The sequence below is a fragment of the Mixophyes fleayi genome, chromosome 2, assembly GCF_038048845.1.
Source record: "Mixophyes fleayi isolate aMixFle1 chromosome 2, aMixFle1.hap1, whole genome shotgun sequence".
Lineage (NCBI taxonomy): Eukaryota > Metazoa > Chordata > Amphibia > Anura > Limnodynastidae > Mixophyes > Mixophyes fleayi.
Window position 1 is genome coordinate 181,301,519 of NC_134403.1, and position 25,470 is coordinate 181,326,988.

Consider the following 25,470-nt stretch of genomic DNA (forward strand, 5'->3'; position numbering starts at 1 on the left):
CCTTCCTTACAGACGGCAAGTATTGAACAAAAATATCGTTTTTTCTGCGGCTTGGGTTGTGGCCAACTTAGTGGTAGTGTTAAGAATCATATTCACGGAAGATAGTGTAGTGCAAACAATAATAGTGCCTAGTTCACTGAACTAATTTTAAGCTCAGAGACAGATAACGTAAATGCTGATAAATTGTTGTGCAGGGAAAGAAATTCAGGGAATGCATGTAGGAAGAATACCTGAGATCCTGAGCAGCAGACGGCCCTTCCAAGTGTCTCTTGTTTTTCTTTTCTAAAAGAAAAACAGTTATTGGCTGATCTTGTTGCCAAAAAGTACTCTCCCCACTCACCACTCTGCTGTCCACTGGACATTAAAAGATGGCTGGTTCGTCTCCTACAATGTTGCCAGTAGACGGACAGCACTATGAACGGGATCCAGCTAGAGGAAGTTGATAGATGAGAGAGCCAAATGTCATATTTTCACCAAATAAGGAACTGAAAAATTGACCTGGCATCAGATATGGCCAAGCATATTAGACTTTGCACAAGATATAGCTATATATGTTAGACAGCTGTGTGTAAGTAGTAATTGTTAGAAACTCCTCCAGCCGGCACAACACAACCCGGAGTCTACTCTGCCAGTCAGGTGTTCACTGGAGCCCCTGATGGTGGGGACAGACTGGGCTGCAGACTGACAGAGGGTCGTGAAGTGTGTACCGGCTGGGGAGAACCCAGGCAAGAAGAGTCAGGTCCACGCAGAGGTCAAAGGCCGGCAGCAAGTAACAGTAACAATGAACAAGCTGAGGTCAGAGGTCACAGGCAAAGTAGCAGAACGGGTAATCAAGCCAAGGATCAGGGTCACAGGAAACACAAGCGAAGTCCAATACGAAGCCAAGGGTCATACACAGGAAGTCAAAACGTAGATACAGGGTACAGGATCTGGAACAAGCAGGTCAGCAGACTGGAGCACAGAAGCTATAACCGGCAATGAGGCAGCAGACCTCATTGCCTTAAATACAGACATAGACCAATCAGGACTTGTAAACACACCTGCAGAGTAGTACCAATCAGGGCTTGTCCCTGAACACACACAGTTACAGGCTAATGCCTGATAATCAGTCCTAACGACTGACACCTAATGCGCATGCGCCCGGCTACCAGCACCGCCGGGACGCAGCGCTAATGAAGTAGCGTCCGGCCGTTGCCCTGGTGACGGCCGGACAGGAGGAGGAAATGACGTCCCGGTCGTCAAGGTGACGGCCGGGACGCTGGGGTGCATGGGAAGCGAGCAGCAGCGGCTGCGAGTACTGCCGCGGCTCGTGACAGTACCCCCCCTTGAGGAGGGGTCAAGGAACCCCGACACCCAGGTTTTCTTGGAAATTTCTTGAAGAACTCCTTCAGCTGTTTAGGGGCATGAAGTTGTCTCCGAGGGATCCAAGAGCGTTCTTCTAACCCGCGATTCCTCCACTGCACTAAGAAGTGCACTTGCCCTTGCACCTTTTTAGAATCCAGGATCTTTGTGGCTTGCTTGCATTTCTTCCAGACAAACTCGAAGACTGGACTTGATTTGGATAAAGTACTGGTTTTAATAGAGAACAATGAAACGTGTTGGGGATTCTCAAGGAGTGTGGAATTTTTAGCCTGAATGCAACTGAATTGACCTACTTAATGATGAAAAACGGCCCGATGAACTTAGGGCCCAACTTCTTGCAAGGTTGCTTCAGCCTGATATTTTTCGTAGACAGCCAGACTTTCTAGCCAACCTTAAGAGAGCAGGTGATACGATGCCGGTCCGAAATTTTTTTTGCAACAAGTGAGGCTTGTCTTAAAGATGAGTGCACTTTCTTCCAGATAACTCTGAGATCCCTGGCAGTGGAACGGATTTCCTGGATACCAACGGACTGGAGAGAATACAAAGAGTTCGATCTGGGGTGAAAACCATAATTGCAAAAAAACGGAGAGGTTTTGGTGGACGAGTGACAGGAGTTGTTACAGGCAAATTCCGCCCAGGGCAATAAGAAGGACCAGTTGTCATGGAACTCCGACGTGTAGCATCGCAAGAACTTCTCCAAGTACTGGTTAACCCTTTCAGTCTGCTCATTTGACTGAGGGTGGTACGCTGATGACAAACTAATCTTGATTCCCAGGAGGGTACAGAATGATCTCCAGAACAACGCTATGAACTGAGAACCCCGATCAGAGACGATGTCCGCAGGAAGTCCATGGAGGCGGAAAATGTGTTGGATGAATAGGACGGCCAAATCTCGAGCAGTAGGAAGCTTGACTAGTGGAATGAAATGCGCCATCTTGCTGAACCGATCTACCACGACCCAAATGGTATTGTGTCCCGCAGAGGGTGGTAGATCAACTATAAAGTCCATGGAAAGATGTATCCAAGGTTTAGCAGGGGCGGCAAACGGAACTAACTGCCCTACCGGACGAGTCCTGGGAACTTTGTTCCTGGTACAAACTTCACAAGACAGGACGTGACTTTTAACGTCAGCGGATAGAGACGGCCACCATACGGTACGGGAAAGTATCTCTAGTGTTTTGTAGATGCCAGGATGTCCAGCAGTCCGACTGTTGTGTGCTTCAGCAAGAACTGTCTTCCTTAGATGAACTGGGACAAACAAACGTCCTACCGGAGTGTTATCAGGGGCCAACCTCTGGAACCTTTGTAAGGTACAGCTCAGATCTTGAGTTAATCCGGCATGAACCATTGACACAGGAACAATAGGCTCTGGGTTAGTGACTGGAGCATGATGTGCCAGAAAACTTCTGGACAAGGCGTCCGCTTGAATATTTTTAGAACCAGGACGATAAGTAATAATAAAGTTAAATCGGGTGAAGAACAGTGACCACCGATCCTGACGGGGTTTAGACGTTTAGCTGACTGAATATACTGCAGATTCTTATGATCCGTGATAACGGAGATCTGGTGTGCAGCGCCTTCCAACCAGTGTCGCCATTCCTCAAAGGCCCATTTAATTGCTAGCAATTCTCGATTTCCCACGTCATAGTTGGTCTCCGCTGAGGAGAATTGGCGGGAAAAAAAGGCACATGGATGCAAGCGGTGAGTCTGAGGATCTTTTTGTGACAAGATAGCTCCAGCACCGACGTCAAAAGCATCTACCTCGAGAATAAACGGTACCTTCGGGTCCGGGTGTCTGAGGACCTGAGCGGACACAAAAGCTTTCTTTAGGGTTTTGAATGCATTTATTGCTTGCTGTGACCAAACAGCCGGATCACCTGGCGAATCCTAGGAATCTCTGGACCGCCTTGAGGTTATTGGGTTGTACCCAATCCAGGATTGCCTGGACCTTGGTTGGGTCCATGGAGAAACCCTCTGAAGAGATTATATAGCCAAGAAAGGATACCTTCTTAACCTCAAACTCACATTTTTCGAGTTTAGCGTAAAGATGATGCTCCCGTAGTTTCTGTAGGACTTGTCTGACATGACTTCGATGTTCCGGCAATGAATTGGAATATATGAGAATGTCATCTAAGTAGACAACAACAAAGTGTCCCAGGAACTCACGTAACACCTCATTAATCAAATCCTGGAACACAGCAGGAGCGTTACTAAGGCCAAACGGCATGACCAAGTATTCGTAGTGACCCGAGAGCGTGTTGAACGCCGTCTTCCACTCATCACCTGCTCTAATGCGTATGAGGTTATAAGCACCACGAAGGTCAATTTTTGTGAAGAGAGTTGCTCCTCTTAACTGATCAAAGAGTACAGAGATGAGAGGAAGAGGATAGGTGTTTTTAACCGTAATCATATTCAGTCCCCGATAATCGATACAGGGTCTGAGTCCACCATCTTTCTTGGACACAAAGAAGCACCCAGCCCCTACTGGAGACTTGGATGGCCTGATGAAGCCTTTCTCCAGATTTTCATCAATGTACTCCTGCATGGATTTGGTCTCTGGACCGGAGAGAGAGTACAAACGTCCCTTGGGTAGTTTAGTACCTGGAATTAACTCGATGGCACAGTCGAACTCCCGGTGCGGTGGTAGAGTATCAGCAGCCTTTTTAGAGAAGACATCCCAGAAGTCATGATACCTGGAGGGAAGCTGCTCCGGAATGGACCGAACCACACTTAGAGGTAATGTCAAACAGGACTGTGAACAATGAGAGCTCCACTAGACAATCTCTCCTTTTGCCCAATCTATAACAGGGTTATGACGGGATAGCCAAGGGTGACCTAGAATCAAAGGCACTGACGGGCATTCGATGAGACGAAAGACTATAGACGCAGAGTAGAGAGCCCCAATTGTAGTAGCGGGGTCTCCCAGGTAACCTTACCGCCTGGCAATGGAGCACCATTTAAGCCACATACCGTGATGGCGGATTTGAGTTTAACCAGCGGAATTCCAGCAGAGCGGGCAAACTCGAAGTCCAAGAAGTTACCTGCAGCTCCACTATCAATGAAGGCTGCCAGACCCACAGAACAAGCACTGAACGTGAGCTGTGCAGGAACCAATACCGCATTATTCGGGGAGAGAATTTGCAGGCCTAAGTGAACTTTCCCCTCGTTCCCTAGGCATGCTCGTTTCCCGACTTGTTTGGGCAAGAACGGGAGAAGTGGCCCCTTGTGCCACAATATAAACATAAGCCTTGTGACCGTCTCCTGTCTCTTTCCTCAGAGGAAAGACGATATGCTCCCAATTGCATTGGTTCCTCACCATCCTGGGAGATAGAAACGAAGGCTGATGGAGGTGATGACGTTTCCTTTTCAGTTTTTCGCTCCTTATATCTCCTGTCAATTTTAATGGAGAGGTGCATCAGATCCTCCAGAGAGCTAGGAGACGGGTATTGCACCAGCGAATCTTTAATCTGTTCGGATAGGACGACACGGAATTAACTACGTAAGGCAGGGTCGTTCCATCCACTGTCAGGTGACCATCTACGGAATTCAGCGCAGTATTCTTCTGCCGACCGTCGGCCTTGTTTCAAGGACCGTAGATGAGCTTCCGCAGAGGCCACTCGATCCGGGTCATCATACAGCAAACCCAATGCCTCAAAGAAGGAGTCTACGGACTGCATGGCAGGACTGGTCTGTGGCAAAGAAAACGCCCAGGACTGGGGGTCACCCTGTAAAAGGGAAATAATAATCCCAACTCGTTGCTGCTCTGAACCGGAGGAGCGGGGTCTCATCCGAAAATAGAGCTTGCAGCTCTCCCTGAAGTTCCGAAACAGGGTTCTATTTCCGGAGAACTGATCCGGTAAATTCATTTTGGGCTCCTAGATGGGATCTGAAGGAGGTTGTGAAGCTTTTGTGGCTTCTTCTTGAACAGACATACGCTCAGCCAATCCCTGCATCATCTGATACAAAGACTCAACATGGCCTGCTAGGGTTTGTGCCGGAGACGGTGTGGATCCACTTGCATCCATTCTAATCTTGTCTCCGTGAGTGGGCCGGTTATAATGTTAGGAACCCCTCCAGCCGGCACAACACAACCCAGAGTCTACTCTGCCAGTCAGGTGTTCACTGGAGCCCCTGATGGTGGGGACAGACTGGGCTGCAGACTGACAGAGGGTCGTGAAGTGTGTACCGGCTGGGGAGAACCCAGGCAAGAAGAGTCAGGTCCACGCAGAGGTCAAAGGCCGGCAGCAGGTAACAGTAACAATGAACAAGCTGAGGTCAGAGGTCACAGGCAAAGTAGCAGAACGGGTAACCAAGCAAAGGATCAGGGTCACAGGAAACACAAGCAAAGTCCAATACGAAGCCAAGGGTCATACACGGGAAGTCAAAACGTAGATACAGGATACAGGAACTGGAACAAGCAGGTCAGCAGACTGGAGCACAGAAGCTATAACCGGCAATGAGGCTCGTGACAGTAATGAAGAGTCCAGGATGCCAGATGAATCAGTGGAACAATGTAACAGGAGTCTAGAATGTCAGAAGAATCAGACATACAATATAGCAGAAATACTAGGTGCCAGGAAATCAATAATACGACAAAAACAGCTGTTCAGTATATCAGATGTCTCATGAATACAGTCATGGCCAAAAGTTTTGACAATAACACAAGTATTAATTTTCACAAAGTTTGCTGCTTCAGTGTTTTTAGACATTTTTGTCAGATGTTGCTATGGTATACTGAAATAAAATTACAAGCATTTCATAAGTGTCAAAGGCTTTTATTGGCAATTACATTAAGTTTATGCAAAGAGTCAATATTAGCAGTGTTGACCCTTCTTTTTGAAGACTTTTGCAATTCGCCCTGGCATGCTGTCAATCAACTTTTGGGCCACATACTGACTGATGGCTGCCCTTTTTTGCCTAATCAATGCTTGTAGTTTGCCAGAATTTGTGGGTTTTTGTTTGTCCATCCGCCTCTTGAAGATTGACCACACGTTCTCAATGGGATTAAGTTCTGGGGAGTTTCCTGACCATTGATGTTTTGATCCCCGAGCCACTTAGTTATCACTTTTGCCTTGTGGCAAGGTGCTCCATCATGCTGGAAAAGGCATTGCTCGTCACTAAACTGTTCTTGAATAGTTGGGAGAAGTTGATCTTGGAGGATGCTTTGGTACCATTCTTTATTCATGGCTGTGTTCTTAGACAAAACTGTGAGTGAGGAGACAGGAGAGGAGAGACAGACATTGTCAGTTATACAGTAAGTGAAGTCTTCGCCAGACTAGCTGTCTATTGGTTGTGCTGTTCCAGGATGATTTTTTACTAAATACTTCCGTAAAATCATTTGTCGTTGTTGCGATGACAGATGAATATTAACGGGGCAAAACCCTGTTAATTAATAAATGGGCCCCTTAGTGTGTTTTTCTCATAGAAGAAGCAGTGGGTTTGGATCTGGGGTTTTGTCAATAAGATAAACAAATTTCCCTAAATGAAAATGAACACATCTCATTCTTATCTCATTGCCACTAACAATGAGTGACTGAGAGAACCACACCATTCACGCTCAACCAGGGGCATAGGAATGAAGATTTCCATAGGGGGGCATAAGGCCAAGGACTACTATAGGACTTGGAGCCACTTTTTCTCGAGGTTTGTATCTCGTTTTACAACAGTTGTAACCAGGGATGAGCGGACTCGGATTATCGCAATCCGAGCCCACCCGAACAGTGCGGATCCGAGGGCGATCAGAGCACTGTTCTGGTATTTCCGGCGCTGAAAAAAACTGAAAACGAGGCTATGAGTCCAAATCCCGCCGTCGGATCTCGCGATACTCGGATTCTATAAATTCCCCGCTTGCCGCCGCCATCTTCACTCGGGCATTGATCAGGGAAGAAGGAGGGTGTGTTAGGTGGTCCTCTGTCCTGCTCTTTCTCGTGCTGTGCTGTGCTATGTCCTGCTCAGTCCAGTGGTGCTGTGTCATGTGTTCTGTCCTGCTGAGTTCAGTGGTGCTGTGTCCTGTGCTGTATCCTGCTCAATCCAGTGGTGCTGTGTCCTGTGCTCTGTCCTGCTGAGTCCAGTGGTGCTTTGTCCAGTGCTCTGTCCTGCTGAGTACAGTGATGCTGTGTCCTGTGCTCTGTCCTGCAAAGTCCATTTTTATAAAAAAATTATAAAAAAATTATAAAAAAAGTATAAAAAAATTATAAAAAAAGTATAAAAAAATTAGTACTGCAATATCTAACTACATCCACTGTTCCTGCAGTAAAAAGGAATTTCTACTGCAATATCGAACTACGTTCACTGTTACTGCAGTATAAAAAAAATACTACTGCAATATATGACTATGTTCACTGTTCCTGCAGTCCAGAAAAATTAGTACTGTAATACTAAACTACGTTCACTGTTCCTGCAGTCAAGAAAAATTAGTACTGCAATATTTAACTACGTTCACTATTCCTGCAGTCCAGAAAAATTAGTACTGCAATATATAAATACGTTCACTGTTCCTGCAGTCCAGAAATATTAGTACTTCAATCTTTAACTACGTTTACTGTTCCTGCAGTCAAGAAAAATTAGTACTGCAATATTTAACTAGGTTCACTGTTCCTGCAGTAAAAAGGAATTTATATTGCAATATCTAACTACGTTCACTATTCCTGCATTATAAAAAAAATACTACTGCAATATTTAACTACGTTCACTGTTCCTGCAGTCCAGAAAAATTAGTACTGCAATATTAAACTACGTGCACTGTTCCTGCAGTCAAGAAAAATTAGTACTGCAATTTTAAACTGTGTTCACTGTTCCTGCAGTCCAGAAATATTAGTACTGCAATATTTAACTACGTTTACTGTTCCTGCAGTGAAAAGGAATTTCTACTGCAATTTCTAACTACGTTCACTGTTCCTGCAGTATAAAAAAAATACTACTGCAATATATAACTACGTTCACTGTTCCTGCAGTCAAGAAAAATTAGTACTGCAATATTTAACTACGTTCACTGTTCCTGCAGTCCAGAAAAATTAGTACTGCAATATTAAAGTATGTTCACTGTGCCTGCAGTCAAGAAAAAATCGTACTGCATTATTTAACTACGTTCACTGTTCCTGCAGTCAAGAAAAATTAGTACTGCAATTTTAAACTATGTTCACTGTTCTTGCAGTCCAGAAAAATTAGTACTGCAATATTAAACTATGTTCACTGTTCCTGCAGTCAAAAAAAATTAGTACTGCAATATTTAACTACGTTCACTGTTCCTGCAGTAAAGAAAAATTAGTACTGCAATTTTAAACTACGTTCACTGTTCCTGCAGTCAAGAAAAATTAGTACTGCAATATTTAACTACGTTAACTGTTCCTGCAGTCCAGAAAAATTAGTACTGCAATATTAAACTACGTTCACTGTTTCTGCAGTCCAGAAATATTAGTACTGCAATATTTAACTACGTTCACTGTTCCTGCAGTCCAGAAATATTAGTACTGCATTATTTAACTATGTTCACTGTTCCTGCAGTCCAGAAATATTAGTACTGCAATATTTAACTACGCTCACTGTTCCTGCAGTAAAAAGGAATTTCTATTGCAATATCTAACTACGTTCACTGTTCCTGCAGTATAAAAAAAATACTACTGCAATATTTAACTACGTTCACTGTTCCTGCAGTCCAGAAAAATTAGTACTGCAATATTTAACTACGTTTACTGTTTCTGCAGTAAAGAAAAATTAGTACTACAATATTTAACTACGTTCACTGTTCCTGCAGTCCAGAAAAATTAGTACTGCAATATTAAACTACGTTCACTGTTCCTGCAGTCAAGAAAAATTAGTACTGCAATATTTAACTACGTTCACTGTTCCTGCAGTCCAGAAAAATTAGTACTGCAATTTTAAACTGCGTTCACTGTTCCTGCAGTCCAGAAATATTAGTACTGCAATATTTAACTACGTTCACTGTTCCTGCAGTAAAAAGGAATTTTTACTGCAATATCTAACTATGTTCACTGTTCCTGCAGTATAAAAAAAATACTACTGCAATATATAACTACGTTCACTGTTCCTGCAGACCAGAAAAATTAGTACTGCAATATTAAACTACCTTCACTGTTCCTGCAGTCAAGAAAAATCAGTACTGCAATATTTAACTACGTTCACTGTTCCTGCAGTAAAGAAAAATTAGTACTGCAATATTAAACTACGTTCACTGTTCCTGCAGTCCAGAAATATTTGTACTGCAATATTTAACTACGTTCATTGTTCCTGCAGTCCAGAAATATTAGTACTGCAATATTTAACTACGTTCACTGTTCCTGCAGTATAAAGGAATTTGTACTGCTGTATAACTCCAGTCCAGTGGTACTGTCCTGTGCAGCATTTAATTTTTAAAGCCTTTGCCGGGTGTGTGTGGTTAAGGGGTACGCTCTCTTGTGCTGCATATAATGGAGTACAAAAATTTGGAGGATAAAGTAGGGAAAGATCAAGAACCACTTCCTCCTAATGCTGAAGCTGCTGCCACTAGTCATGACATAGACGATGAAATGCCATCAACGTCGTCTGCCAAGGCCGATGCCCAATCCCCTAGTAGAGGGCATGTAAAATCCAAAAAGCCAAAGTTCACTAAAATTAGCAAAAAAACAAAATTAAAATCATCTGAGGAGAAACGTAAACTTGGCAATATGCCATTTACGACACGGAGTGGCAAGGAACGGCTTAGGCTTCATGACTAGTCGTTCAGCTTCTCCCAAGGATCTAAGCCCTCCTCCTCACCCCCTCTAAAAAATGTAAGAGAGTTAAGCTGTCATCAACAACACAGCAAACAACTCTGACTTCTAAAGAGATGGTATCACAAATCCCCAAGGCGAGTCCAAGGGTGTTGATGGTTGCGAAGCCTGACCTTCCCATCACTGTACGGGAAGAGGTGGCTCCTTCCACCATTTGCAGCATGCCCTCTGCATATGCTGGAAGGATCACCCACAGTGCAGTTACAGATTTGGCTAATAAAGGTGTCAATGTTGTACACCAGAAGGAGGTTATTGATGTAGCTGGCGCTGAGGAGGAACTTGATGAGGAGGATGCTGATGTGGTTATCTTAAATGAGGCACCAGGGGGGGAAACAGTTGTTGTCCATAGGAAGAAAAAGCCCATCGTCATGCCTGGCCAAAAGACCAAGAAATCCACCTCTTCGGTCTGGAATTATTTCTATCCCAATCCGGACAACAAATGTATGGCCATATGTACCTTATGTAAAGCTCAAATAAGCAGGGGTAAGGATCTTGGCCACCTAGGCAATTCCTCCCTTATACGTCACCTGAATAACCTTCATAATTCAGTGTTTAGTTCAGGAACTGTAGCTAGGACCGTCAGCAGTCCAGGGACACCTAAATCCCTTGGTCCTGTTGTATCCACACCAGCAACACCCTCCTCGTCAATTTCCTCCTCGATCTCGATTGTAGATAGTCCTGCAGGCCATGTCACTGGCATGACTGAGTCCTCTTCAATCTGGGATTCTTCCGGAGGATTCTGCAGCGCTGCGCCTACTACTGCCGCTGCTGCTGTTGCTGCTGGTAGTCGGTCATCTTCCCAGAGGGAAAGTCGTAAGACCGCTACGTCTTTCACTAAGCAATTGACCGTATAACAGTTGTTTGCCATGAGCACGACGTACGACAGTAGTCATCCTATGGCAAAGCGGATAATTGCGTCAATAACAGCTATGTTGGTGTTAGACGTGCGTCCGGTGTCCGCCATCAGTGGAGTGGGATTTAGACATTTGATGGAGGTATTGTCTCCCCGGTACCAAATCCTGTTGAGAGTCCACTTCACTAGGCAGGCGATACCCGGGATGTACAGAGAAGTACGAAAAAGTGTCCTCAGTGCTCTGAAAAATGCGGTTGTACCCACTGTCCACTTAACCACGGACATGTGGACAAGTGGTTCAGAGCAAACTAAGGACTATATGACTGTGACAGCCCACTGGGTAGATGCATCGACTTCAGCAGCAACAGCAGCAGCAGCATCAGTAGCAGTATCTCCGAAACGCCTGCTCGTTCCAGGGCAGGCAACGTTGTGTATCACTGGTTTCAGTAAGAGGCACAACACTAACAACCTCTTAGAGAAACTGAGAGAAATCCTTTTGCAGTGGCTTACCCCACTTACACTCTCCTGGGGATTTGTGGTGTCGGACAATGCCAGTAACATTGTGCAGGCATTACATATGGGCAATTTCCAGCATGCCATATTTTGCCCACACAGTAAATTTGGTGGTGCAGCATTACCTGAAGAGTGACAGGGGTGTGCAGGATATGCTTGCGGTGGCCCGCAAAATTGCTGGACACTTTCGGCATTCTGCCACTGCCTACCGCAGACTCGAGCAACATCAGAAAGTCTGAACCTGCCCTGCCATCACCTCAAACAAGAGGTTCTGACGTGCTGGAACTCCACCCTCTATATGCTGCAGAGGAGGAGCAGCAAAAGGCCATTCAAGCCTACACAGCCACCTACGACATAGGCAAAGGAGTGGGGATGCGCCTCAGTCAAGCGCAGTGGAGACTGATTTCCGTGTTGTGCAAGGTTCTCCAGCCATTTGAACTTGCCACACGAGAAGTCAGTTCCGACACTGCCAGCTTGAGTCAGGTGATTCCCCTGATCAGGCTGTTGCAAAAGCAGCTGGAGAAAGTGAGGGAGGAGCTGGTAAACCATTGCGATTCCACAAAGCATGTAGCTCTTGTGGATGAAGCCCTTCGTACGCTTTGCCAGGATACGAGGGTGGTCACTCTTTTAAAGTCAGAGGAATACATTCTGGCCACCGTGCTCGAGCCTCGGTTTAAAGCGTATGTTGTGTCTCTGTTTCCGGCGGACACAAGTCTACAGCGGTGCAAAGACCTGCTGGTCAGGAGATTGTCCTCTGAAGAGGACCGTGATATGCCAACAGCTCCTCCTTCATTTTCTTCCACACCTGTGGCTGCGAGGAAACAGCTGAGATTTCCGAAATGACCCGCTGGCGGGGATGCAGACAACATCTGGTCCGGACTGAAGGACCTGCCAACCATTGCTGACATGTCTACTGTCGCTGCATTGGATGCTGTCACCATTGAAAAAATGGTGGAGGATTACTTTGCTGACACCATCCAAGTAGACATGTCAGACAGTCCTTACTTGTACTGGCAGGAAAAAAAGGCAGTTTGGAAACCCCTGTACAAACTGGCTCTATTTTACCTGAGTTGTCCTCCCTCCAGTGTGCACTCCGAAAGAGTTTTTAGTGCAGCGGGGAACCTGGTCAGTGAGCGGCGAAGGAGGTTACTTCCGCAAAATGTTGAGAAGATGATGTTCATAAAAATGAATTATCAATTCTTCAATCAAGACCAGCAATGGCCTCCAGAGACTACAGAGGGAACAGTGATTGTGGAGTCCAGCAGGGACGAATTGATAATGTGTGAGGATGAGGAAGTACACACTGAAGGGGGAGAGGAATCAGAGGATGAGGATGAGGACGACATCTTGCCTCAGTAGAGCCAGTTTAGTTTGTACAGGGAGAGATGAATAGCTTTTTTTGTGTGGGGGCCCAAACAAACCAATCATTTCGGCCACAGCAGTTTGGTAGGCCCTGTCGCTGAAATCATTGGTTTGTTAAAGTGTGCATGTTCTTTTTCCAAAAACGAAAGGGTGGGTGGGAGGGCCCAAGGACAATTCCATCTTGCACCTCCTTTTTTTCTTTGCCAGCTTGTTTTGTGGGGGTCCAAACAAACCAATCATTTCAGCCAGAGTTTTGTAGGCCCTGTGGCTGAAATTATTGGTTTGTTAAAGTGCGTATGTCCTATTTCAACAACATAAGGGTGGGTGGGAGGGCCCAAGGACAATTCCATCTTGCACCTCTTTTTTTGGCATTATGTGCTCTTTGGGGCCTAGTTTTTCAAACTGCCATCCTGTCTGCCACTGCAGTGCCACTGCAGTGCCACTCCTAGATGGGCCACGTGTTTGTGCCGCCCACTTCTGTCGCTTAGCTTAGACATCCAGCTACCTCGGTGCACCCTTTTGGCCTAAAAACAATATTGTGAGGTGTGAGGTGTTCAGAATATACTGGAAATTAGTGGAAATGATTGTTATTGAATGTTATTGAGGTTAATAATAGCATAGGAGTGAAAAAAAACAAAAAAAAAACCTGGATTTTAGCACTTTTTATGCTTTTTTAAAAAAAAATCAGAACCCAAAACCCTAAATCAGAACCAAAACCTTGAGTGGGGTGTTTTGGCAAAACCAATCAGAACCCAAAACCTCAAGCTAATCAGAACTCAAAACACAAAACACGAAAAGTGGCCGGTGCACAACCCTAGTTGTAACAGTGACTGTAGATATACAAAGACTCCCAATCCTATGTTAATTTTTGTTAGTGTTTCAGGGGTGGACAAACCCAGTTTCATTGTTTATTTTACTATAAAAATGTATTTATACATTATTAAATAAATATTATTATTAATATTAACTACCAATTAATATAATACCTGTTAGAAAGAGAGATAAATTCAATTGTTCATCTTAAACATTTTCATTTTTCATAGTCCTTAACCTAGTTTTTATTCAGATTTCATTGACAGCTTAATCTCATTTGATTGGAAGTATTTTTAAATCTATAGTCACTGCCTCACTGGTTATGCTATGTGCTATAAATTCAGATTGCTATATCTCATGTTTGTTACCGGACACACAACACGAAATTCAGGGTAAAAGTAAAGTGAATAGTTGTTCATCATCAATACAGGTTATTTATTAAATGTTTATGAACGGAACACTTAGTGCTAGATTTACTAAACTGCAGATTTGAAAAAGTGGAGATGTTGCCTATAGCAATCAATCAGATTTTAGTTATCATTTATTTAGTACATTCTAGAAATTAAGGCTAGAATCTGATTGGTTGCTATAGGCAACATCTCCACTTTTTCAAACCCCCAGTTTAGTAAATACACCCCTTAGGGGGTATTCAATTGGCCACGTTACTTTTAACAGTAACACGGCCTGCGCACTATTACCGTTATTATGGTAATACTGTGCATAATTACCGTTATTACGGTAGTTTTAACACCGGCTTTTTGCCGGGTTACTATTACCGTAATAACGGTAATATGGTTAACGCGGCGGTACTTAGGTTGAATTCCCCCTTACAGTTTTTTAATAAACAAATCAATCAATCTGTATTAAATCTATACTAAAGCAATCTATATTAAATAACATTTGGTAGTTATACTAAGACAATCTATAATTGGACGGACCGGCGGTGTTTCATGTTGTATTAATAAGCACCAAAAATATTAAAATTCAATTTTACTTTGCTCAAAAAGATTATTTAAATGAGATAAAGGAGTTGAGATAGGACATTTACAGGGACATTCCCTGTTTTGGGGTAGGGTGCAAAGCCTTTAACTCATCACAGTAGGATTTTTCCATGATCTCTTTGGTGCCAGAGATGAAGTATTGTCTTATACGGTAACATTAGTTCCAGTTAAACTTCTGTAGAAAAGCGGATTGCAGGTTCAGTTCAACCAATGTTACAAAAACATACCACACACAAAAGCAAGCCGTAATAATGTCCAGGATAGGCATAAGTGCAGGTTAAGGGTTGTTGTTTGTTTAAGGCAGCCTACATTGATTAGGATTCACAATGTATAGACACAAAAAAATTAAGCTCATTTTGCTTCCTTTTCAGGGTATAATGTGGCCTCAGTTTTTCGTTGGTTTGATAGTTAACGTGGTCAATGCAGTTGTCAATGCAATCTTACTGTATGGACTGAAGCTGGGAGTAGAGTAAGTAATCTCACATTTAATTCTTCTTCTGCTATATGTAAGCAAGTGATAACATGCTGAAACTACCAAAGTATGCACATTCATATTGGCACGTAATAAACGCTGATAAAGCAAATGTGACAGAAAATAATACCTATGTGGAATTACTGTATAAATTAACCAAACTCAGAGTGTGATGACACCTCTTGTTTTATGTAAAACTAGCATATTAACTAAAATTATTTACATATGGGCATATGCTTATTATTTATAGCCACTGTATATTGTTACTGTGAGGTGATGTGGAATTGTGACTTAAATGTCCAATGATTTTTCTCTTACAGTATTATTATTTATATCCTCCAATTGATAATTAAATGTTTAAGCTAACATGTCCCACAACTATTATGTGTAGGGTGGTTACCATTACTTTAATTCGAGAACCTATTCTCACTAAATTGGGCTTGATGCGTATATAACAAGCCATCCGTATGATGGAATATGAATACTATCTTTCAGACTATCTGTATAAATGTCAGGTGAAATCTCCAGCTCACAAGTAAATTGGTTAACAATAACTTCACTGTAAATATTTTTTAAAAGGAAGCAGAACACTAAATAAATTTAATTTTCAAGGTATGCTAGTATTAAGTAGTAATATAATTAAAAATCGCCTGTCCTGCAGTTTTGACAAATCTCAAATCAATAGTAGACCCTGAGTAAACAAATATTTTACACATATGCCATTTTGGTTAAAATAAGCTAGAAAACATTACTCTTACCTCTTTACCTTATTGTTTTTTTCTCCAATAAAACCAATGGTAGTAAAGAAGCCTAAATGATTTTATTAGGCACCCATGAGTGGTCCTCGTTGGTAAATTCTTTCCCTCTACTCTCTCTCATATACAAATGTTCTTCTGTCTGTAGTATGGTAAAGGTGTGATGCAGGTGGCATTGGGTGTTTTTAGCACACACATTTAGGAGATGGTTTTATATGAAAAGATGAAAAAGAACAATGGTTGTGTGGGAACTGGGCTTTTTAACTGATGTTTTTGTACCATCACAGAACATGCTGAAAATGTGTCTGTCAAATATACATACAGTATATAGATCTATCACCCAAAAAGTTCTTTAAGCTAACCAGCGCTTTGTAAAAGTGACCACAGTGAATCATATAATAAATTTATACTTAAATATAATAGGCAGCTCCCCAGTCAATCAACACCTGTCTGCAAGTGTTACACCTAAAAGATAAAATACAAAGAGACAGGGGGCGCCACACTATGTGTGGCGCCCCCTGTCTCTTTGTAGTATATAGATCTATACCTGCCAACAATCCCCATTAGAAATTGGCCTGAACCATTCCCAAGTCTACCCAAACCATGCTTCGATTCACCCATCTTAAATAAGGCCTCGGCCCTTTTCAAGTAGGCCACACCCATCTCGGGTACCAAAAATTGGGACAGTCTCCTGAAAATTGGGACTTTTGGCAGTTATACATTTCTTTACAGCTCCATTTGATTCACAATATGGGAAAGCTATAAAAATGGATTATTGTGCGTTTAGTATAACTGTGAGCTTTCAGAGCCAATCTTTAGAAGATGGTTGTCTTTATACAGGCATCTAAAACAGTGAATGTCAAAGAAACTATACAACTGTAACCAGTGGTCAAAGTGGAAATTTAGAAGTTGCTGTATGGAAAATGTGATGGGAATGTAAGGGAATGGAATTTTATAGTGTTACAATGAAGACAGTAGGAGAAGTGGGGGTATGGCATACCACCGTATACACTACCACTTTCACTTCTGATTGTAACACATAATAAATATAATCTGTGATTATATCTATGTTGTCTATTTAGATATATTTTTGTGTTTGTGACATGGTCACCTTATTTCAACTAATGTGAACTAATCTTGTAAGCATGTTAAAATAACTAAAGTATAAGCCTTTAATCAAAATGCATATTTTTCCATAGTTCACACTTTTAATATTTTTGGGTTAGCAGGATCCTACAATTGTTTTACTGATTAAGTTATAACCAAAAGGAGACAAGTCTTGGCAATTGCCATAATGAATAAACCCTATATCACAGGGGTTTCTCAGTTTTCAGTTTAAAAATTCTGAAAATCCTTTGTGGTGCATTGTTTTCATATTTTTAAAGAGGAATTTAGCCTCAGGATAAAAGTAATGGTAAAGTGGTAGAAGATATCCAACTAATGTTTGTTTATTTGTAGTGTAATTATATTCATCTACAATCTTGTCTTTCATTTGTTTCCTCTAGTGGTTCAGCTTGGGCAAACACCATTTCTCATTGGGCAATGTTTCTTTTGCTGTTTTCATACATTGTTGTGAAGAAACTGCATGTAGAAACATGGGGAGGTATGTGAATAATGACACAGAAAGTACATTTGTTAATATTCTTTTAGAAGCACAGTTTTGGATTGTTCTGAAGAATTCTATCTTGTTTTCAGGTTGGTCTAAAGACTGTCTTCAGGAATGGGGGACATATCTAAACTTGGCCATCCCTAGCATGTTGATGCTTTGCATTGAGTGGTGGACCCTTGAAATTGCAGGTTTTTTGGCAGGTTGGTTCATACGCGCCTTTTTTTTTTTTCAAACTATGGAAATAGTGATTACTTTGGACAACTCGCCCTCTGTATGTACTTGTCCCTCCTCCCCATATAGTATGGTGGGGGGCTCAAGGGGACCCTGCCCAGGACTCCTGCAATTACCAGCAGCTTTCAGCAGCTGCAACCCATTGTTTATGAGTGGATAGTGGAAAAGCAGTTTACACATAAATAATCAGCAATTCCATCTCTCAGCTATAGGTAATGGTCCTAGTAGAGCCCCCACACCAAGGGAGAAGTACATATAAATGGGAGTTGTCACAATGTAAACATAACCTCTGAAATGATAGATTATCATCAAAAGTACAAGTTAGGAATTGGATTTAAATTAAATTTTATTTAAATTGGACTTTGCATACCTCCCAATTTCACTATGTAAATCAGCAGTATTCTGTTTCTTTTTTTTTTTTTTTTTAAAGTCATTTTTATTAGGGTTATTTCAAAACAAAACAATGAGTTTGAAATATACCAAGAAACACACTGTATTCATATGAAATTCAAAAATGTTTACACACAATAGTAAGAAAGACAAAGATAAATTATCTAAAATCCGGTATGCTATTCATGGAAAAGAAAAATGTAGTTTGTTTTTATTTTTCAGAGGGAGGAGGGAGACGAACAATGGGGGAAGGAAAGGTTTTAGGGATGGGGAGGGGAACAGGAAAATATTCTACTCATTGTTTTATGCTTCAGATTATAGGGAAGAGGACCGTTAACCCGTATGGTTATATGGAGATCAAATTAATTTAGGATTTTCTAAAATTTATAAGCAAAGTGATCCTTCTTAAAACTGACGGGGGAACATATCCAAACAACAGAGACTTGTCAAACGGTTGTCAAAGGAGGCTCAGCATCACAGTAATTCGTCCAGGAAGACCATGTGTTTTTGAAATTCACTGATTTGATAAGCTGTGATGCTTTCCATACTATAGATTGACCAAACTTTATTGAAAGTGGCTGAGAGCGAGGGGGGAGAGGTGTTTTTCCATAGAGCGGCAATTAAACATTTAGAGGCACTTAATATATGATTGATTAGTTTTTGCGTGGAGTGACTAGTGCCCGGGAGCCGTCTAGGAAGAAGTGAGTGAGGGGGGACTCGGGCATTTTAACCAGTGTAATATCCTTGATGAGATTATGAATTTGTTACCAATAAGGTCGTAATTTAGGGCAACACCACCAAACGTGCAACAGGGTACCTCGCAGACCGCACCCTCTCCAACATCTGTCGCTAGTAGTCAGAAAGACAGTGTGGAGACGAGAGGGGACCAAATACCATCTGTAGAAAATTATGCAAGAGTTTTCCTTTATCCTAACTGATATAGATGACTTAGCTATATTAGTTGTCACCTTTGACCATTCTGTAGGAGTCAGGGTCTCCCCGGTATCCCTCTCCCAGGCAAGCTCATGAGGGTCTTTTTCGGGCTGGCCAAAGTTATTAATCAATTGATACAAAGTGGAAATTAAGCCTCTAGTAGTCGGGGAACAGCGACATAAATATTCTAAAGTAGAACATTGATCCCATGGGAGAGGCGCTTTTAAGGATCGATAGAGGTGCCTAAGTTGAAGATATTGCTAAAAGATTTTTTGGGGCAAATGTAATCTCCTCTGTAAGTCTGAGAATGTAGGAAAAACCCCAGCCGGAACCAGATCCCAAATGAAGAGCAAATTATGTGCGGACCAGTAATGAAACCTTTTATGATCTAACCCTGGCTCAAAGTTTTTATTGTTCCAAAGTAGGAAAAGAAGGGGGTAATTAGATCGTAACTTGTAAAATCTGGTCACTTGCTCCCACAATGAGACAGAAAAACGCACTGTTGGAAGCTAGGCTAAACATCTAGTCCTATGCTGGGATGGTATCCAGAGTAAAGAATATGGAGAATATAATTGCAATATGTCTGCCTCAATCTGCGTCCACACTCTATAATGAGGGGCGAGTGCCATAAGATACATTGTGACATATGCGTAGCTCTATAGTATTTTATTATATTTGGGAGGCCCAGTCCTCCAGAGGTTTGATGCTTAGTAAATATTCGTATACGTACTCTAGGCTTACGCCCTGCCCATACAAATTTAGATATCATTTGCTGAAGATGGTGAAGAACATGTAAGGGAACCTGAATTGGGAGTGTTTGCCACAGATAAAGTAACCTGTGTAAAACATTCATTTTAATTGAAGCCATCTTGCCAATCCAGGAAATATGAAATTTATTCCATTGAGTTAGGTCGCCTCTAATTGTATTAATTAATCTAGGGGAATTGGCCGCGTATAGAGAGGAGTAATTCTTGGTTAGGTATGTTCTCAGATATTTGATCTTATTGTGCTGCCATCGAAAATTATAGTTGGTTTTAAGTGGTTGGGTGATATGCTGAGGAATATTAAGATCTAAAATTTCCGATTTGTCCGCATTAATTTTGTAGTTCGATAGGGAACTATAGAGCGATATTTCTTCAAAAAGGTTAGGCAGTGAAGCGTGCGGGCTAGTTAATGTAAGTATAACATCATCGGCATATAGAGCTATCTTATTATCTCTAGAACTCGTGGGAATACCCGTGATTTCCGTATTGTTTCTAATTCTAGCTGCTAAGGGTTCCATAATAAGGGCAAAGAGTAAGGGTGATAGGGGGCAGCCCTGGTGAGTGCCATTACTTATTTTAAAGGGTTTGGATGTGAGACCGTTTGCTAAAACTGAAGCCGTTGGATTATGATACAGCGCCGAGATCCCCTTACAAAAGGAACCTTGGATCCCCATGCTTCCTAAAGTCTGCTGAATAAATGGCCAAGCCATTCTATCAAAAGCTTTCTCAGCGTCTAGAGCAACCAACAAGGCAGGGAGAGACGTACTATTAGCTATATGGATTAAGTCTATTATTCTTCTTGTGTTATCTGAAGCTTGCCTTCCTGGAACAAATCCGACTTGGTCCAGGTTCACCAGTGAAGGGAGAACAGCCCCTAGTCTATTTGCTAGTATCTTAGCAAAAAGTTTTAGATCAACGTTAAGCAGGGAAATGGGTCTATAGCTACTCACTTCCGTCGGGTCTCTGTCCGGTTTGGGTAGGTTGTCGGACAAATTTTTTGTAATATATAGATGAAAATCCATCCGGACCCGTGGGTTGATTGACGTTTCAGCGCTTTAATGGCCTCAGTAATTTCTTCTGGGGTAAGCTCTGCGTTAAGAGTTGCCAATTGACTTCTACTGAGTTTGAGTAACTGGCGGGAGCAGAGGTAGCTCTTAATATTTGCTTTAAGCTGGACTGGATCTTCTATTGTTGGACTCAAATTGTATAGAGAAGCGTAATAATCCCTAAACCGTTGCGCAAATTTTTTGAGGGTCATAAAGACCAGAACCCGTAGAATCTTTTACTGATATTATTCTGTTGCGAGTACAGCGGGCACGAAGTTTGTCCGCCAAGATAGAATCAGCTTTGTCGCCTTTTTCATAATACTTTTGCTGTACCCACAGCAGAGTCTTAGCCGCCTGTTTTGATAGTATTTGATTCAACTGTCCCCTAGAAAGAAGTTTTAAATATAGTTTCTTTTTAGGATTTATTTGATGGCGAGATGCAACTTGTTGTATCTGTTGCTCAAGTTCGCGCATGCGCTCTTTATCTTTCTGTCTCTGCTGCGCTGCCATTTTGATAAAGATGCCCCTTATAGTAGCCTTATGGGCTTCCCAGAGTATAGGTTGTGATATCTCCGGGGACGCATTTTGTGAAACATAATCAATGATAGCCTGAGTTATCTGATTGATATTCTCTTTCCTAAGAAGCAATGACTCATCAAGTCGCCATTAAGGACGTGATTGCGAGAGCCGGGGCAAAAGCAAAGACAGCTCAATTGCCTCATGGTCAGACCAGGACAACGGGAACATCTCCCAATTTCTGGGATGTCCAATGATCAACAAAGAAATAATCTATTCTTGAATACAAGTCATGAGGGGCCGAATAATGAGTGTATTCTCTGGAAGAATAGCTTCAATTGGTACTTCAGCCTGCTAGACTCCTTAGAATGACCTGAAGAGATATGAGTTTGACTGGGTCTATCTAGTGTTAGCTCCAAGATTGTATTAAAGTCCCCTCCCACGATAGTCATACCACCTGCATGAGAGGATAGTTGCGTAAAAAGCTCCCTGCTACACGTTTGGGGCATATACTGAGGCTAAAGTTATAGGGCTCTGATTTAAAATACCCTTCAGAATAACATATCTACCAAGAGGGTCAGATATCTGTGATTCAACAGTCAGAGGAACTCTACAATGTATCAGTATTGCTGTACCTCTGCGTTTTGGGATTGCAGAGGAATAAAAGACATGTGGGTAAGATTTAGTGGCCAATGAGGGATGGGGATCCCTAAAATGCATTTCTTGTAAGAAAATCAGGTCTGGGTTCTTCCTCTTAAAATATTGTAAAGCCATTGAACGCTTATTTGGCGAGTTAAGGCCATTGACATTTAGAGGTACTATTTTAAGCCTCATTGGGGATATTGATGTAAGAGAAGCTCTATTTTAACAATGACTTTGAAGCCTTTATTTGAGTCTAATAGCTGGATGTGGGGAAGGGAAGACACATTAGGAAAAAGGGGATGGGAGCGTATGGCGGCCTTGATCTCGAGGTGTGACACCATCTCTTTGGTAGTGGAAATATTAGTGGGAGTATTGGGTTTTCGTGGAAAATATTGCAGATAACTAGCAAAATCTGCACTTTGAGCCCTTTCAAGGCACGCGGGTGCAGGTAAGATGAGCATGGGCGAGGGGGACTGCACATCAAAACAAGTGATATAAATAGCATAATATCAACATCAGGTAAAAAGATGTCAAAACAGTTCAAACATATAAACCTTTCAACAGTGTGAACAAGAACATGTTCTATATATGTTCCGGAGAAAACCAGAGTAAATACTAATATACAAAAAAAGAATCCATGTCTATATTCAGGTCAATCAGACTAGTATTCACTCAGCGCCCTTTAGGAAGAGGAGGTGGGGAGGTGAAAAAAAAGGGGGGGGGGGATGGGGAAAGGGACAAAAGACAAAGAGGAGAGAGGGGGGTGAGCGGGGAAGGGGGGGGGGGGGCTGTTGACCAGAAAACTGTTAACTATACCAAAAAGTAACACAGTCTAAAAAATTAGCGAAGGTCTAAGATTTATCCTCATATAAACTTCAAGTATTAGAGCGGACACACTGAACTTGTGTGAAACATCGAACTAATTACGCGTAAACAACAAAAGTCATAGTAAAGACAGTATGAGTACTCAAACCTCGCAAGAGGACAGGCCAAAGATAGTGAATAGACTTGAGTTAGTTTATGTAAAAAAAAATCACGCTTTTTGCCAGGATTGAGCCGGAGCCGATGTCTTTTGCTGTGATGGAGATGCTGAAGTGGATGGCTCAGATTCCTGGGTGAGGTGAAGACGCCTTAGCAAGTCAAGACCCTGTTCTGGGGTTCTCACTGAGTGGTTCCGACCATCTTTAGAAACAATTAGCTGGAATGGGAAGCCCCACTTATACTTTATCGAGTGGTTGCGTAGAACTTTTGTAACATTAATGAGGTCTCTGCGTTTTCTCAAAGTAGATGGAGCCAAGTCCTGATACAACTGTATGTGCGATCCAGATTAGAAGATCGATTGCACGTTTCTAGCTGATGCCATTATTCGCTCTTTAGTTTTGAAGTAGTGGAAACGTATTATTATGTCTCTGGGAGGCTGATCTGAATGTGTCTTCGGGCGTAGGGCTCTATGGGCCCTATCTAAATTAAGTGATTCTTTTGATAGGTCAGGTATCATTTGGAGGAATAAGTCCTCTAAATATTTAGGCAATGCTTCTACAGAAATGGTTTCCGGGACATTTTTTATCTGGATATTATTGCGTCTGTTTCGGTTCTCCAGATCTTCCAATTGATCTTTAAAAGTGTAGAGCTCCGCACGCAGGTCAGCTATCTCTGTGTCTGTTGTTTGTTGATGTTTAAAGATTGCATCTATCTGATTTTCTATGACATCAGTACGGGAACCAAGTTCTGAAATTTCCGACCGGAGCTCTGATACAATTGCTCTCATTTCTGACTGAATTATTTTTGTAACAATGGCTACCTCATCATTAGGGGTAAGTGGATTTTCAGATGCCGAGTTGTCGTCTGAATCCGATCCTATATCAGCAGTATCATGCAACGCTTTAGATCGACCTCCAGCCTTTTCAAGGGCCTTTATAATGGTATGTTTAGGGGTGCCACTTGTTTTTTTATTTTTGTGACACATATTGGCAAACACGGAACGCCCACAGTCGCCTCAGAATTAACGTAGAGATCAAATCCAGCAACACTCAGGTGAATAGAACAAGACAAAAAAACAAAAAAGGGAGCTTCCCAATCTGTACAGAAAAATATACGACACTTTGTTTCAGAACATCAGAAATTTATTTAGTGCTTCCCGCACCCCTTAAAGTTAGAGTCAAGGTAACATTTCCATAAAACTTACAGTTGCAAGTTGCAGAGGAGCTCAGAACAAGATGGATAGACCAATTATTTAGATAATGGCAACATCAGCAATTAGAGCTGCTGTAGAAAGAAGAATCTCAGCTATTCTCAGCGTCCCTCTGTGAAACTGTGCGCTGGCCGTGGGCAAAAGCACATTCACTCTCCAGAACACTGAGCAAGTGATAAGCCCCAGGGAAGAAAGCAGTTCAGTTTACCCAGAGGGAGATCCACTCACTGCCAGGGAAGCTGATCGGGATTGGAAGCACCTATCACGGGCACTAGGAGTCTTTACCCAGGTATCACCAGATGATGGACTTACCAGAGCAGTATAGTTGGTAATATGGTACTCTGGTAGCGGGGTGATCACGGAACAGGAGACAGCGGATGGTAAGAGAATGCTCGAGGAAAGTCTATGACTAGCAGCACTGGTAATAGGTAGATAACTGTACACGAGGAACTGGATGGACAAGGAAACGTGAGGGTAGTCAGTGGTCTGCGTATAGCAAGTTGTACCACTGCTATAGTGAGGAGGAATGTCCAGAAGTAACGAGGAGGTGATGAGAGTCAGCGGTCTGCGTATAGCAAGTTGTACCGCTGTCTGGGTGAAGGAATGGAATCCAGGTGAAGGTATCCGGGGAGTCAGTGGTCTGCGTTAGCAAGTTGTACCACTGCTGTGTGAAAGGATACTGGAAACTGGTGACTCAGGAAACAGGGAACAGTGGTCTGCCTCTAGCAAGTTGTACCACTGATATATATGTGTGAGGAGGAGCACGAGGAGATGAATACAATGCAGAGTATACACGGGCACACTGAACTTGATCCCACGATGATATGCACAAATAATAATAATAACTGAGCAGCACTGCACAAATATACAAAGTCATAAGAACTATCCAGGCTAAAAGGAAACACAGTCAAATGATAGCAATAGTCTCAGTGGATAGGAAACTCCGGAGGAGAACAACTCAGTCCAGCTAGATATGCAATACACCAGCACAGTCAATGAGAAGTATGCATACCGTGGTTCAGGAGAGCAGGCTGTCAGAGAGAGATGCAGGGATACCTGAGCAGCTGGAGGCCGGCAGGATGAGAAGTCCCAGGAGGGTGGAAGCGGTAACCAAGTAGGTGCAGCGCACGGTAGGTAGACCAGCAAGGATATCAACAATACTCAGGAAGCAGTAGTATATAGAACTGGACACCTGGAGAACACGGAAGAGTTGAGGCGGTCTAGCTGAGGTGAAAGCAGTGGAGCGTTG

At 42.5% G+C, this 25,470-nt stretch overlaps 1 protein-coding gene across 1 annotated transcript in view; it reads left to right on the forward strand.

Annotated features, from left to right (window-relative positions):
* The window catches only part of LOC142139875 (uncharacterized), a 187,628-nt gene that overhangs the window by 117,169 nt on the left and 44,989 nt on the right, over positions 1 to 25,470 (forward strand). The window contains exons 10-12 of the mRNA XM_075197734.1: positions 15,044 to 15,141; positions 17,405 to 17,502; positions 17,595 to 17,708. Of these exons, the coding sequence (XP_075053835.1) occupies positions 15,044 to 15,141; positions 17,405 to 17,502; positions 17,595 to 17,708 (310 nt within the window). The remainder of the gene's footprint in view (positions 1 to 15,043; positions 15,142 to 17,404; positions 17,503 to 17,594; positions 17,709 to 25,470) is intronic.